Source organism: Rhinolophus sinicus, linkage group LG02 (assembly GCF_036562045.2).
Source record: "Rhinolophus sinicus isolate RSC01 linkage group LG02, ASM3656204v1, whole genome shotgun sequence".
NCBI classification, from domain to species: domain Eukaryota; kingdom Metazoa; phylum Chordata; class Mammalia; order Chiroptera; family Rhinolophidae; genus Rhinolophus; species Rhinolophus sinicus.
Window position 1 is genome coordinate 53,409,743 of NC_133752.1, and position 14,825 is coordinate 53,424,567.

At 38.5% G+C, this 14,825-nt stretch overlaps 1 protein-coding gene across 2 annotated transcripts in view; it reads right to left on the bottom strand.

Annotated features, from left to right (window-relative positions):
• Positions 1-14,825, bottom strand: part of FRAS1 (Fraser extracellular matrix complex subunit 1) — a 423,789-nt gene that overhangs the window by 219,236 nt on the left and 189,728 nt on the right. The window contains exons 10-14 of one of the 2 annotated variants that reach the window (XM_019720206.2): positions 11,843-11,932; positions 9,457-9,489; positions 7,779-7,926; positions 6,181-6,324; positions 4,703-4,837 (exon numbers count right to left, since the gene is read on the bottom strand). In XM_019720206.2, the coding sequence (XP_019575765.2) occupies positions 4,703-4,837; positions 6,181-6,324; positions 7,779-7,926; positions 9,457-9,489; positions 11,843-11,932 (550 nt within the window). Of the gene's footprint in view, positions 1-4,702; positions 4,838-6,180; positions 6,325-7,778; positions 7,927-9,456; positions 9,490-11,842; positions 11,933-14,825 lie in introns of those variants that run through there. The other variant, XM_074324419.1, reaches the window with a different exon arrangement.

Consider the following 14,825-nt stretch of genomic DNA (forward strand, 5'->3'; position numbering starts at 1 on the left):
ATTAACTTTAGAATTTCCTCTGTTCAAACCACAGTAGGTCAGCATCCTATATGTAAATTTTACAGGTTTTCTTAATGTTTCCCCTCTAAATACCATAACAATGGCTAAGAAACAAATTTAAAGACTCTCATAATTTAATCTGGGGATTTAAAGGAACTAAAAGGATTTTAACGCGATGAATACAGTGAACTGTTCTCTATATTATATTTACTTCTCTATAACATATGACCATAGATTTTATTTTAAAGCAGAGAGGAATGGCATGACTCTTTGTTCCTTAATGCAAGCTATTTGGTTTTCATTCCAATAAACTGGAGAATAAAGGAATGAATCTGATCATGACAGTAGCTGCCTTTTGTTGTCCAACACACACTGTGTACCAGGCATAATATATTTACATTTTCAAACATCTTTTCATAATGATGATTTGAAGTAGATAATATCATCCCCATTTTACGGTTGAGAAAATGAAGTCTCACAGAGATTAAATGACTTGTTCAAAGACCTATAGCAATTAAGTGGTAGAGTTCAATTGTTTTATTCTTTAAGTTTCAAAATCTATCACCACACAGCAATCAGATATAAAATCATTTGCACAGGTCTTTGGGTTTTTATTTTTTTTGTGTGTCCCTGTAAGCAGCAGCTAACGCTGCCTTGATTGCAAGCTCACTATAGGTAAAGACAGAATCTTACTTATCGTCATATCCTCAGGACCTGCAGCTGTGGTCAAAAGAGAATGAACGGAGCAGTGAAAGAAAGGAAAGAGGGAAGGACAGTGGAAAGCAGAAATCCAAGTCTCCTAACCTACACGCAGGGCTTACTAGGTACCAGGCACCATCCTAAAGGACTTGTGTGAATTTACTCATCTAACCCTCACAACAATGCTCTGTGGCAGGTGTTATTGTCTCTGCTTTACCCGGAAGGCACCTGAAGCACGAGTTAAAGAACATGCTGTTTGTAGTGACAGAGCCAACACTGGAATCCAGGAGGTCTGGCCCCCAAGTCTATGGTCATAAGCACACTCCCCACCCCACCCCACCCCCATCTCTGGATCTGCAGAATGAAGGCGGCACTTGCCATGGGGTACACACAGCCCCATCCTTAGGTCTTTGTGAACAATGGACGTTTTAAGGAGACAAAACAAACATTGATACACACATGAAAATGGACTATATTCTACTCTTTCTCTACTCAAAGTCTACAGTTTTTGAGTTATTTATTTTAAACTAATTTTGTATGATATATGTTAGTTTGGTTATTTTCACTTTTCTTCGTATGGGCACTTATATCTAAGATTTGTGTGCACAGTTCAATGGTCCCACTAGAGTCGAACAGAGGCTGATTGAAAAGAGGAGCAAGACAAGAAAGAAAGAATGTCCTCAGGACATGGCAAGCTCAGTCTAGATCCAGATTTACATCTAACACCAGGGTTTCTAAGAAGAGGCAATGGAACCACCACTTTGATAGAATATAATACATCCAGGACGCAAGAGCCATGCAGGAAGGGTACAAAGTTATGTGGTGTCATGGGGGGTGGGGCAAGGAGCATCCATACAGTGGTGAAGCCTGACCATAGGGCTGGGGGCGGGGTGATTAAGAGTTGGGCTATTAATTCCTGGAAATGGGTCACAATAGGACAAGACGGCAGGAACCAAGGTAGAATCCCAGTCCTGGACCTGATGTCCATGGGGTCAAGAAGAGTGGGACAGGCTGGACAACAGAGATGTTGGACCATATCCCAGCTGGCAGCAAAGGAAGCCTAAGGGTTAAGGCAGAAGCCTGGATGCCAAGCCTAAAAGGTGAGTTGGGAGCAGTAAGAGGGTAATTACAACTTGGCCCTACCTGCTGTGGGTAAGAGGCAACTTACATATTGCCTGTCTCCAGTTGAGATTGGTATAAAAACTGGGTGGTGCTGAGCCTTAAGGTAAAGTGATCAACTCCAAGGTTGGGGAAGGCAGGAGAAACAAAGCAGGGACTGATGGGGGGTCCATAATGTGGACTATATGTACAACATTATTCAGTTTAGTCAAGCACAAGAACATAACAATAATATTAATATATGCACACAAATGTGCATGTCTGTGTGCAGATGTATGTATGTATGTGTGTGTATGCCACAAACTCAAGGGAGAGGGAAAATGATAAAGGCCCCTAAGGATACGATTCTCTGGCAGAACTGTGTCTTCTTTCACTCCTCACTGGATTACCTGCTCAAACTCTTGTTGAAGAGCCACGTTGATATGCCACTTGGCTCTGCCCCACATTTTTCACTCTGTCTAGATCCAACATAGTGAGCATGAATATCAATCAGGTAATTTCTGGTAATAAGTTTCCTCAGCACAGTGGTCATTTTCTCTTGGTTTTGATGGGTCAATAAAGTGGTGAAATGTGCCAGTCATAACATAAATGATCCTGCCAAGAGGCATCAATCCAGAAGAACCTGTTGTTACTGCAGAGTAGCAGACTTCTTTTGGAGAAGTTTAGCACATATTGTAAGAGCACTGACCAACTTCCAAGGTCAATGGTGAAAAGTCATCAAAAATGGTGCAATCGGGAATATAGCAAAAAATTCCAATAAGAAATCTTATTTGGAAAAATTATTTGGGTAGTCTCAGCGTGGAGACAGTATATGGAAATTGATCACAAGTTTAGCTTTAATTTTTAAGACCATGCTTTCCTTTTCTCTGTCTCCTCTTGTTCTCTTCTTTCTTACCATTTTATGCATAAAAATGCAACCAGGCTGAACTAAAGCAAATTGGTTTAATTCCCTGGGGGGAGCATGAACAAATTTTCCCAGCAACTCTCTCCTAGAGGCATTTGTGTATGGGTATGTGGATGGAATGTGGAAGCAGTCAGCTACATAAACCAGTAATCAAATGAAACATTACCTATTCCAAAGAGCCCTCAAATGGCATTAGCATCACCAATTAAAACACTGGGCATGGGGGAAAGGAAAATGCCCCTGCCACAAAAGAAACAGAAAAGAAAGAAAAGAGTAAATATGTACATGCGATGTGTGGCAGGGGGTAGGGGAGTATAGAGGGAGGAATAAAATCTAAAGGAAATTAATTCCCTTTTAAAGGCAAATCTGTCACAGGAGTGCTAGCAGGAGGTCTCTTTGGTGGGACAGAAGACAGTTGTAAAGAATGCATTCAACAATTTCATCAAATTGAAATTTCAGCAGTTTACCTAAATTGTCCGAAGCCATTTGTATGTGCCCACTTTGAGTCTGTTCTAAAACAAGCATCCAAATAGAACCTAATAAGTAATAAACATTAAGGATTCTCTTCTCTTTTATGGCTGAAACTTCTATTGAAACACTGGTCCTTCAAGGATCACCAAGGGGTAGTACATTGCTTCATTCATCAAACACTTGTTCAACAAATGCTGAACCCTTGTGCAGCCCTTGATGTTGGGGATACAGAGATGCAGCAGATATCCCTGCAGTCCTCACAGAGCCCTCAATCCAAGCTCTGAAGCTGGCACGCCTTCCATATTCTATAATGAGACCGGCCACAGGACAGGCTCTATTACCCTCATATCTGCATGGCGTAGACAGTACATGCTAACATATCTTTGTGAGATGGTTTCTATAATCCCGTAGACTCTGCTTCTGACCTTGACCTGGAATAAGAGGGCCAACAGCTTCCTCCACATAGGACCTTTGCATGGCCTTAGAGCTCATTTGGCCTGCACCTCTGAAGAATACTTATTAGCTTTTCCTATTTTCCTGAAAATCTAACCAAGGGCATGAAAGAGAGGAGCATGTCAGCTTGACCCTCAGCCTGGCCCACCTTCAGATTCCCCTCACGGAGCTGTCCTTTTCCTGCTCAGCTGCAAAGCATAGCTACCGCCATTCCCTGGGAAACCCTAGACCCTCCCTCTGGCCCATCTGCCTTTTCAGATTTACCTGCCACTGCACACCTGCCTCAGCTTCTGGGCACATCTAATTCCCTATCTCTTCGGGAAGACAAACTTAGGACTCTGCCCCTCATCTTTTCTTTCACCATTACCCCCTTCACCCGTTTCTGCATTGGAAAAATTCTTTATACATTTACCTTTTTACTTACACCCATGATTATAATCACTACTGAAAAAATGGTCAAATATAAATAACTAAATTATATTAAGACCACTGCCACCTCCAGACACTGTTACAATATTGAGAATTTCAACTAGATCTTAATTAAAAACAAATGTAGGCATATAAAACTACTAAAATAGATAATATAGTAAATTTAAATGCCTATTTTTTTTTTTTGGGTCCAAGTTCATTATTGTGATGTCACTTTCTTGTTTCTGTTTCTCCCTCTCTTTATGTGGAAATAAAGTTTAAAAAATATATAGATGTATTTTCCCTTTCATGTTCATTCATGCCCTGTATATTTATACTATTAAGGAATATAACCTATAACATAATCATAATCCAGAACCAAAAGTATGGGGTTAATTAAATACTATCTCAGTGTCCCCGGATGTTCACAGAAGGACTTACAGAAATATCACACGTGCACAACACTAAAGCACTAGGAAGTTTATAAAAACAGCGTGTGCCATTTCTCTCATCCACTGTTCTCATCCCATCAGGAGGCTCATTCAGAATTTCTTCTCTTACTTGGAAAGCTGTTTATAACTCCTAGTGGCCCCGGACAGCTTAGGGTAGGGAGTGGCCCACCCAGCTGTTGGCATGGCCAGTGATTACCTGCACAGGAGTGGCGATCTTCGTAGAAGCCGTCCCCACAGGTGGACACACACTGTCCATGCTGCACCAACAGGGGAGGCTGGCAGGAGGAGCACTCCAGCCCACTGGTACACGTGGAGCACTGAGGCTGGCAGGCTGGCTCCAGACAAGGTTGGGAGAGAGAGAAAGGGAAGCTCTGATTAGCTCAAAGACATGACCCCAGTGCCGATTGCTCCATAGCCCCACCAGAGGCTCTGGGATCATAGAGAACAAGAAAGGCAGGAAAATCACTCAGCCTTCATTTACATAGCACACTATTTCATACCAGGCACTGTACAAAGTGCTTTACCCATATGAATGCATTTAATCTTCACGACAACCCTGTGGGGTAGGTATTATTAACCCCAATTTGCCAGATGAGGAACACGCTCACAGAGGTTAAGTAACTTGCCCAAGGTCACATGAAGCTGGCATTTGAAGCCAGGCAGTTTGCCTCAGGGGGCTGTGTTCTTGTCTTCTTACCCAGTAGCCCCTAATATCTTTCTCACTCAACCATTTTACAAGAACATTCCTTGCCTCTTTTCCTCCACAACCTATGGCAGAGATAGAAATATCCTTCAAAAAGGCTGAAGATTGTGAATCAGGACAGAAAATAGGAAGAAGTAAATAATTACGAAAGTAGTAAAAGGAGTTAATCTTTATTGAGCCCCGACTATATTGTACACACTATTCTAAGCACTGTACATGTACAGACACACCTTAATCCTTACAAGAACTTTTTGAAGAAAGGACTAGTATTACCCCACTTTACAGACAGGAATACTGAGACACAGAGAGGTCAAATGCTTACTGCCAGGGTATGAACCTTCATATTTTAAATGGATAATTAACCCCATGCGTCAGAGCTAGGGAGAAAAGTAACTACGATTTGGCCTCAACCAAGCCAAATTTTCTCAGGTAAGTCCTCCTTCTCAGATGTATTCTAAATCAACTCTAAAAGGCACATAAATCCATTCTGGATTCTTTGGTAACCCACAAGAGACAATCTCCATCACCAATTAGCTGTATGATGTTGAGCAAGCCAGTTAATTCTCTGTCCCACAGGTTCCCCAATTGCAAAATGAGAAAACTCCAGTAAGTGATCTCGAAGGTCCATGTCAATTCTAAAGTTCTACCTTGGATTAACTGAGTGTTTTAATAAATGACACCAAGCTCCTGTTGATATTGCTATCCTTGAAAGTCTTCAAAAAAAAAAAAATCCAGCTATGACTACGTAGCAAGCAAGCATCTGCCCTCCTCATCATCTGTCTCTCCATAAGTATCAAAACACCTGTAAAATGTTAGAAGCAAGAGACCTGCAGGTAAGAAGTTAAGTCACCTATGGGTGATGTTCCTATCTTCTAACGGTTTTTGGAAGTTGGGCATTTCCTGCATTCATGACCCATCCTTGACAATAGTCAGCCTCAGTCCACCTCTGGGTGGTCTGCCTGGAGCCATACCTAAACAGAGAGTACCAGCTTGGTAAAATCCCGGACCACAGCTGTGCACACACCGTCCATTCCGCAGCAACTTGGTGGGGTCCTGGCAGAGATCACAGTGGTCAGGAGACTGAGAGCAGGTCAAACAGTCTGGGTGGCAATGAACTACAGTCAGAGACAAAGAAGAGGAAAACTCAGCAAAGCTCATACGACTTCTCTTACATCCTTCGAAAAAAGAATCTACATGGTATATGGAGCTGTGACGAATACGAAGAATAGAAAACTCTGAAACTTAGGTATAAAAAGGACCCCCAAATACGAAAAAATGATTTCAATGCAACAGTGCCAAGAATCTCTCCTTATCTGAAATATTATCCGTCCCCCGTAGCCCAAAATTGAAGATGCTAAAAACATCACTGAACCAGGCCTATTAATGCTCCTACCTGCTAGAATGCCTCTCAAAACAGGAATGACTAGCTCCACAATATACAATTTAAACAGATTCAATAATTTATGATTTTTCAGAGGCCCTTTTTAAGGCTTTGATGTGCACGCAAAGTTAAGACATAAAACCTACGAGTTTTAAAAATTGTTATTTTCTTTAAAAAAATACAGCTAGTTTTCTTCTTTTCCTCTAAGATTTCAAATCTCATTCTCAGAAATTGGAATTATCACTGAATTTAGAGGTAATTGTCAGCAAAGAACTTCTTTCAGATTTTGAGGCTGTCAAGAACCTGATTTTCAAGGTAGGGTACATTATAATATGCTAAATATTTGTGTTAGAAAGCCCAGAGAGCCACTTTGGAGAAGGTAACATAATTAAACCATAATGTTGCTTTGCTTTTCCCGTGATAAACTCTTCACAGAAACACTGTGATTAGCCAAAATAAGTTGAGTGCAACAACAGCAACTGCCAATATGAAAAATTACAACCCACGGATGAAAACAATTAATTATGAAATATGAATGGAAGAAAATGCCACTTCTCTGAGAGACTAAGCTTATGGGCAAATTACTGCTCAGACAGAGTAACTCAAGTGCTTGCCAACAATTATTAACTGGAACTAATTCAACCCCAGGTGATTTGAAAGCAGGGTTGCAGAACAAGTAGATAAAATTTTCTTTTGGAAGAAATTAATGAGTCTTTAAACTTCAAAAGCCCATCTGAGAACTCCAAAAGGAACCATCTGTTTAATAGCTCACCTTAAGAAAAAAGGACACCCATACCAAACTTTCAGAAATTGTTCTTGTATCTTCAAAAATGAAACAGAACTAACACATATATTTGCTTTTACAAATTTTCAAATACATTATGTTATTTGATTTTCACAATAATTTTGTAAGGTAGATAAGGCACATTTTATCAACAAGAAAATTCAGCTTTAAAGAGGGTCAATGACTTGCCCAAGGTCACATACTCATAATCAGTTGAGTTTGGCAAATACATGGACAAAGATGAATTAACATCATTTGTTAGAAAAATTAGGAAGGAGAAACAAATAAGCCACAAACCCAGTGAACAAAAAAACAAAAAAACAGCAAGGCAGGGAAAAAGAGGATCTCTCTGAATTTTTTGGCAGTGAAATATCTCAGTAGAAATAAATCTGACATGGACTCACCTGATGTGCATTCTAGGCAGCACTGTCCCTTCACCACCTGGGCTAGTGTGGCCACTGGACACGGTGGACAAGAGGGCTCATAGCAAGTTACCTGAGCCCCCTGGCACTCACACAACTTGCAAGGGCCATCCTCCCACTTCTCCCCTTCCTACAAGACACAGTAAAGAATGACACTGTTATCAGAGTGCAGAGATTCAGAAGACAACTTGCTGATGGAGAATTTATAATTTCCGTAAGGGACAAAGTAAAGGCTCCTGCTCACTACCATGTCAAACCTAACTCTGAAGTAACACAGTAGTAGAAGAGCTCTACATTTCAAAGGATACTATTTCTTCTTTATTTTTAACTGGTTTATTTTTAATTTAGAACCCAGGTAGAGAGATAAATTGTGAAAGCATCCGGGGGCTACCAGAATACGCAAGAAGAACAGAACACTTGTTTTTCAACCTATCTCACCAAAAACAAAACAAAACAAAAAACAAACAAATGAAAAACACCAAAAAAACCCAGAGGGGATTACTACGTACCCAGTGATTGGCAGGTACATTAAATACAATCTTTATAATAACAGTGGGAAGCTGGTTAAAGCCCTGAATTTACTTATGGTTACTACAGTAAGAGTAACAGTGGAGTCATTGTATGCTTAAAATGAAAGTTTTGCAGGTGCATTTTTAGTGCGCTGTAGATGAGCTACTGGGCCGTCTCACACTAAAATAGTCTTTTCACCAAGCAAATTATGGTAATAAACATTAGTACTTTGACAGGGGATCCAAAGTGAATGATAAAGAGCAGTTTTTCTTCTTTTGTTTTTGCTCACTATCCCAGTCACCCTGAGTGTAGGAAAGAGACAAAGGCTCCCACCAGAATGTTTTGGGGTGATGAAGAGGTAAAACAGAAGAGAATAAAAGAGCATATTTTAAAATAAAGATTTGATAAAAGGCTTATTCAGCCAACGGATGTTAAACATTCCAAACAATTAATGTGAATAATACTTAGCAACAATGCTAGTATTATTAAAGAATATTATCTTGAGAAAGCAGATTTTTTTTTCTTCCATTTCAAGGCAGATTGGATTCTTGGCCCCCCTTAATCTATAACCTCCAAAGCTATTAGGTTGGTGCAAAAGTAACTGCAGTATAAAAGGTTAAAAATAATTGCAAAAACTGCAATTGCTTTTGCACCAACCTAATATAAGCTTGCTCGGTTGAAAAAACATGCTTGTACTTTCCCTTGAAAGGAAACTATACATTGTCCTGCACACAACCTAGAGAGAATGAATACTCCGTATTGCTTGAGGAGTGAACACTCCTCAAACCCAAAAAGCTCTGTCTGCAATGCTTTGCTGTACATGAAACTGCCCTAATGACTAAACTGAGTTTTCTAGGCCAGGAAAAATCAGGAGGAGAAAATTATCACAAGAAAGTGAAAGAATCTATGTAGGGACTTGTAGTAGTGTAAGTATTAACTATCAATTATGGGGGGAAAATAAGCTAAAGAAAAGAGAAAATGTTCAATGAATTAAAGTCTTATTTATCATTAAGATAATCCCAGACCATCGCCATCAAGCATGACTATTAAAAATACAAAGGCATTAAATTTCCCCAGGACAGTTAATGCAGACAATTGCTTAAAAACAATTTTATAAATACCTATTTACAAGTTAAAAATCTATACTTACTGGAACATGTTTTTCACTCACATTTGAGGATATCTAGGAACAAAGAGAAATGTGTTTATCATACCACTAAAACCACCATTAAGCTGATCTATTTATGTTCTCATTAGGAACTATCCATTTTTCCCCAAATAACATACACCTTCATTTATTGGTTATGAATAGAAATAAAATCTATCTATGCGAAAAACAAGAAAAGCATACCAATATAAAGTGAAGACAACATAGGAAATATTATTGAATTCTTATTCTCACTCTGTGCTTGAACAGTGGGCTTCAATTCCCCTTAATATGAAGGTCTTCATAGTCAAGAGATCTAAGCTTGTAACGGCAAATTCTTGAAATTTGTGTGGTACTAGAAAGCATTATGGGGATTTGTACATATTTAAAACAACTTGCTTTTCTTTAATTCCAGGGCTCAATTTACCTCCAAAAATGAGCAGGGAAATTAATCAGGAGGAGAAAATTATCACAAGAAAGTGAAAGAACCTATGTAGGGGTCTTGTAGTAGTATAAGTATTAACTATCAATTATGGGGGGAAAATAAGCTAAAGAAAAGAGAAAATGTTCAATGAGTTAAAGTCTTATTTATCATTAAGATTCTTAATCCCAGACCATCGCCATCAAACATGACTATTAAAAATACAAAGGCATTAAATTATAAATATAAATTCAACATTTACAGGGAACCTTTAATCTCTTAAATTCTTAAGAAAATAAGGATGACTAAACTATGAAATATCACTATGAAGCAAACAATGCCAACAGCATAATAACAATAATAATATCATTTTAAAGTTTTTTGTTTGTGTGCCAGGCACTGTTCTAAATACTTTATACATATCATCAATAAACCCAGGAGGTAAGTACCATTTTTATCCTTACTTTGCAGTTGAGGATTAAGTAACTTGCCCAAGGTCACAGTATGTGGCAAAGTAGGGATTTCAACCTAGAGTCTGCACATTAACCCCACACAACACTGCCTCCCCTGCACGTACAGAATACTGAGAGATTGACAGATGCAATCTACCCAAATCACAAGGAAAAGTGACTACAGAAATTAGTTCACAAATCAAAGTACCTAATCCTAATTTTTATAATCCTATTCTGATTGGTTAATGAAGCAGCTGTATCTATGATCAACTGGAATATTTTTAACAACACAGTGAATTAATTTATCAACATTCCAAAACTCCATGTGGAAAATATAGGCAAATAAACAGAAAATTTGAAGAGATGAAGATAATTTTTTTTCCCCTTTGAATAGATAATTAAAAAGTAGACATAGGGAAAAATGAAACCTTGGAAAATAGATTTTCACAACACATCCAATCTACCAAAATCCTTTCAATTCTCTTTGCAGAATAAATCTAAAGCCTGATCACCACTCCCTTCCTAGAGCAAGCCACCATCACCCTTTCTCTGGACTACCATGTTTCCCTGAAAAAAAGACATAGCTGCACCATCAGCTCTAATGCGTCTTTTGGAGCAAAAATTAATGTAAGACCCACTGTTACTTTACTGTAATATAAGACTGGGTATCATATCATATCATATCATATCATATCATATCATATCATATCATATCATAATACTGGGTCTTATATTAATTTTTGCTCCAAAAGACACATTAGAGTTGATGGTCCAGCTAGGTCTTCTTTTCGGGGAAACACAATAGTGTAAAAACTTTCTAACTGGACCACCTATTTCCAGTCTCGACCCCGTCTGTCACTAGCCCATGTAACAGCCAAAATGATCCTTTCACAAGTAAGCCAATCACAGCACTGGTCTGCTCAGAACTCCCCAGCAACTCCCATCTGCGTCAGAGTAAAACACAACACCCTTACCATGACATCCAGGCTACCTACGGGACCTCATCTCCAACTCCTTTCCCTCTCAGTCACTCAGTTCCAGCCATATTCATTTTTTGCTGTTTCTTGAACATGCCAAGCACATTTCTGCTTCAGGCTTTTTTCATTTGCTGATCTCTCTTCACGGTATGTCCCTCTGCCCCAGGTATACACGTGGCTTGCTCCCTCACTTCCTTCTGGTTTTGCTCAAACTTCTCTGCATGAGAGGACTTCCCTGATCATCTTATGTAAAAGCGCACCTCCCTCCTCCCAGTTACTCTCTAGCCCCCTTAAGCGGCTTTATCCTCTAAGCAGTACTCTGTCCTCTGTGTCCCCACACTAGAATGTAAGCTCCACAAGAATATGGACTCTGCCTTCTGTGTCCGCTTCTGTATCCCCAGTACCTGGCACACAGTAGGTCCAAAATCACATTTGTTGAACAATGAATAGGTGAAAGAAATGAGAAGGTAATACCTTCTCATTAAATTAATTTTGAATTATTAATTTTAACAGTCTTTAGTTATTAGGCCAATACTCACAAATTCTGCACTTTCTTCATAAACACAATAGCCACTCCTTGAAATGCATTCAGGACAACATTTTCCATCTAAGTGAATTAATTGTTCACCCTGTGTAAGTAAGGGTTGCAGAGACACATATCAAATTAACATATACAGGTAGCAGTGCTAAATTTCGAAGCAGCTGGATTCCCTGACTGGGATGAAAAACCTGAGCACACCCTTTGCTTTCCCATGATTTATTCCATCTCCCTCTGCACTGTCTTCCTATGAAAAGTCTAGTTGATTCAGTTCACCCTCGAAGTGCTTTTTCTTTCTAATTCTGGTGTTACTTGTGCACAGATCCCTCCATAATCTCCTACCTACAACCAGGAGCTCACATGAATAAGAAGGAAGGCCAAGATCAATTTCACAGTCCTGGAAAGTTATTAGTTTCAGAAAAGGATCAGGCTTTCTTAAATATACAAGGTTTGAACTTGTGGTCTGGTTTCGTTTACAGCACTCAAATCAAACCAACATTTGTCCTTGACTACAAAATCAGACACATCCTTTTATGCACTGATGTAGTGTCAGGTGTAAGTTCAACAGTAGAAAACTAATTTCTATTCAGTATTCTGAAACTATTATCTAACTTACATAATCACTATTTTTAAAATTTTAAGAGAAAGGAAACAAATGCCACACTAGGAAGGTAGATGTTTAACTTCCAAAGTCTTCGCATTTCAACTTCCCAATAACAATAATTTTAAAATTTTTATTTTTATTACAAAATAATAAACGCTTGCTAGAAAAAATGAAATAATTCTAAATTCTGTAACTTTAAAAGTATGATTCCACGGCTGTCCTATCTCCTAGGGAATTAAAAATACAATCTAAAGAGTATTCTTTAAAGCACTTTCCACTTTCTAAAGATACATCTACTTTCTAAAGAATGATGGTTATTTTTTTAAATGTGAAGACACTAATTTGGGATCTATATTACATTTAAAGTGCAGAAAGCATGTTAGGTAAAAACTGAGTAATGTAAAATTGCATAAGCAGAATAATCACAATGATGTTTTATGTATAAACACACTGTGTACAAAAGAAATATATATAAAATAAAAGCACTGGTTGCCTTTGAATTGTAGCATTTTGGATGGATTTTAAAGTCTCTTTTCTACTTTTCTTAAGTCTTCAATTTTTCAAAATGAAAATGTATTATTATAATGAAAGAAAATATAAACTTTTAAAAGAAACACGCAAATACACGAATGATTGTAACTTTTTATAGTGTCTATAAAGTTATTTCGAAAAGATGAGAGTTATATAGATTGCTGTCCATCAAAATCTAATGCCAATCAGAGGCCAACAGAGAGCGCTGGGTGCTATAGAGAGCAGACATATTTACATATAAATTGTTTTGCAGAAACGTGACAAATCAGCTGGTAGTGAAGGGATAACCCAGAAAGAGTGGAATTTGCTTTCAAAGCATATAAAAGCATTTATAGGCATGTAATCTAGATCGCTTAAAACAATGTTTTGAAATGAGACAGAGTACCGTATGTGTACTTCTATTAAAGACAAAACGCATGAGAGATTCTTGAGTGCCTGCTACAACACACACAGACAAAACTGAAAATGGAGCCTGCATCACCCCAATAAAGCTAAGAAGGTGGCTGTTCTGAGTCTTCAAACGCTGCTGTAAATCACAGCCAGCTCTGCTCCTGGGAAGCAAGGGTTCAGTTTTAGTGAGGTAGGAAGTTCTAAATAGATTTGCTATTTATAGAAGAAGCCTGGATGCCCCAAACAGCTTCAGTTCATTGTGGTGTGGAGCTTGCTCCAATTAGCATTTGATTTTTGCTTTGAGAAAAATTGCTTTGTGAAACAAACCTCATTCTTTTCTTTTTAAGGGGATTCTGCAGCATAGCCCAGATGGAATCTGCTAACCCCTCCCCACTGAATCACAGCTACATCCACCCAGCAGACAAAAGACTCTATGATTCCACAAACTTGCGCACTGGAAAAGGAACACTCTTCTGAGGGGATTTTCCTCCACTGGAGAAGTCAAAGGCACCTCACATTTGTGACATGCCTACCAGCTTCCATGCATTTTGCTACAAGTTTCAATTCCCCCACCATTTTATGCCTCTATATGATTGTTAGATCCTTTTTAAAATAGGTAATTTGACTTCTTCATCTGAATTCATCTTCAAAGATGACTTAAAATATAGAAGAATGAAAAATCATCATATTGTGCTCCTCTACTGTTGATTTCTTTATGTTTCCATGCCTGGTTTGTTTTGATATATCAAAGACAAGGGTCATACCATTTTCTCCTTTTTAAAGAAAAATTGTGTGCTGACTTCAATGCTATTCAGAATATTGTTGTTGATAACCAGCATAATAATTATTACAATGGTGAAACCGCACTGTTTTGCCTCTTCTTCTCGGTTACTTTTTTGCATCTTTGTGGATATGCACACATTTAGACCTAATCCACCCTTGGTATCCAAGGTTTGAAATCTAATGACCTTGGTATTTTAGAAAAGGCAAAAAGTGGGGTAGAATTGAAGAAAATACTAAGTAGCATATTTTCAGTGCTCCCCTTGGCAGATGTAGTCATTTTCTCCAGGTGTTTCTAATGCATTTAATTCATACTCCCGTAATTGTTGGTGCCACCACATATTATAATTTCTGTTTATGTATCTGACTTCCCCCCAAGCTTGGGAACTCTTGAGATCAGAATGTGGATCTTATCTTCTTTGAATCTCCAAACTAAGCAGAAGTTAGGAAGTTAGGAAGTACACCATGCTTTTCCAAGGTCATTATTTACAGAAGTATAGCATAGAAAGACAGTTAAGGGACATTTTTGTCAGATTCAATTTTGGTTAAAATTTCACTTCTCGTTTAGAAGCCAGTGCCTGAAACAAAATTTGTGAACATGGAGATCATCTGCGATAAAGCAATTTAGTTGATTTAAGATCTGAAGAAACAGGCTAAAGGTATTAGGACTCCTCAATTC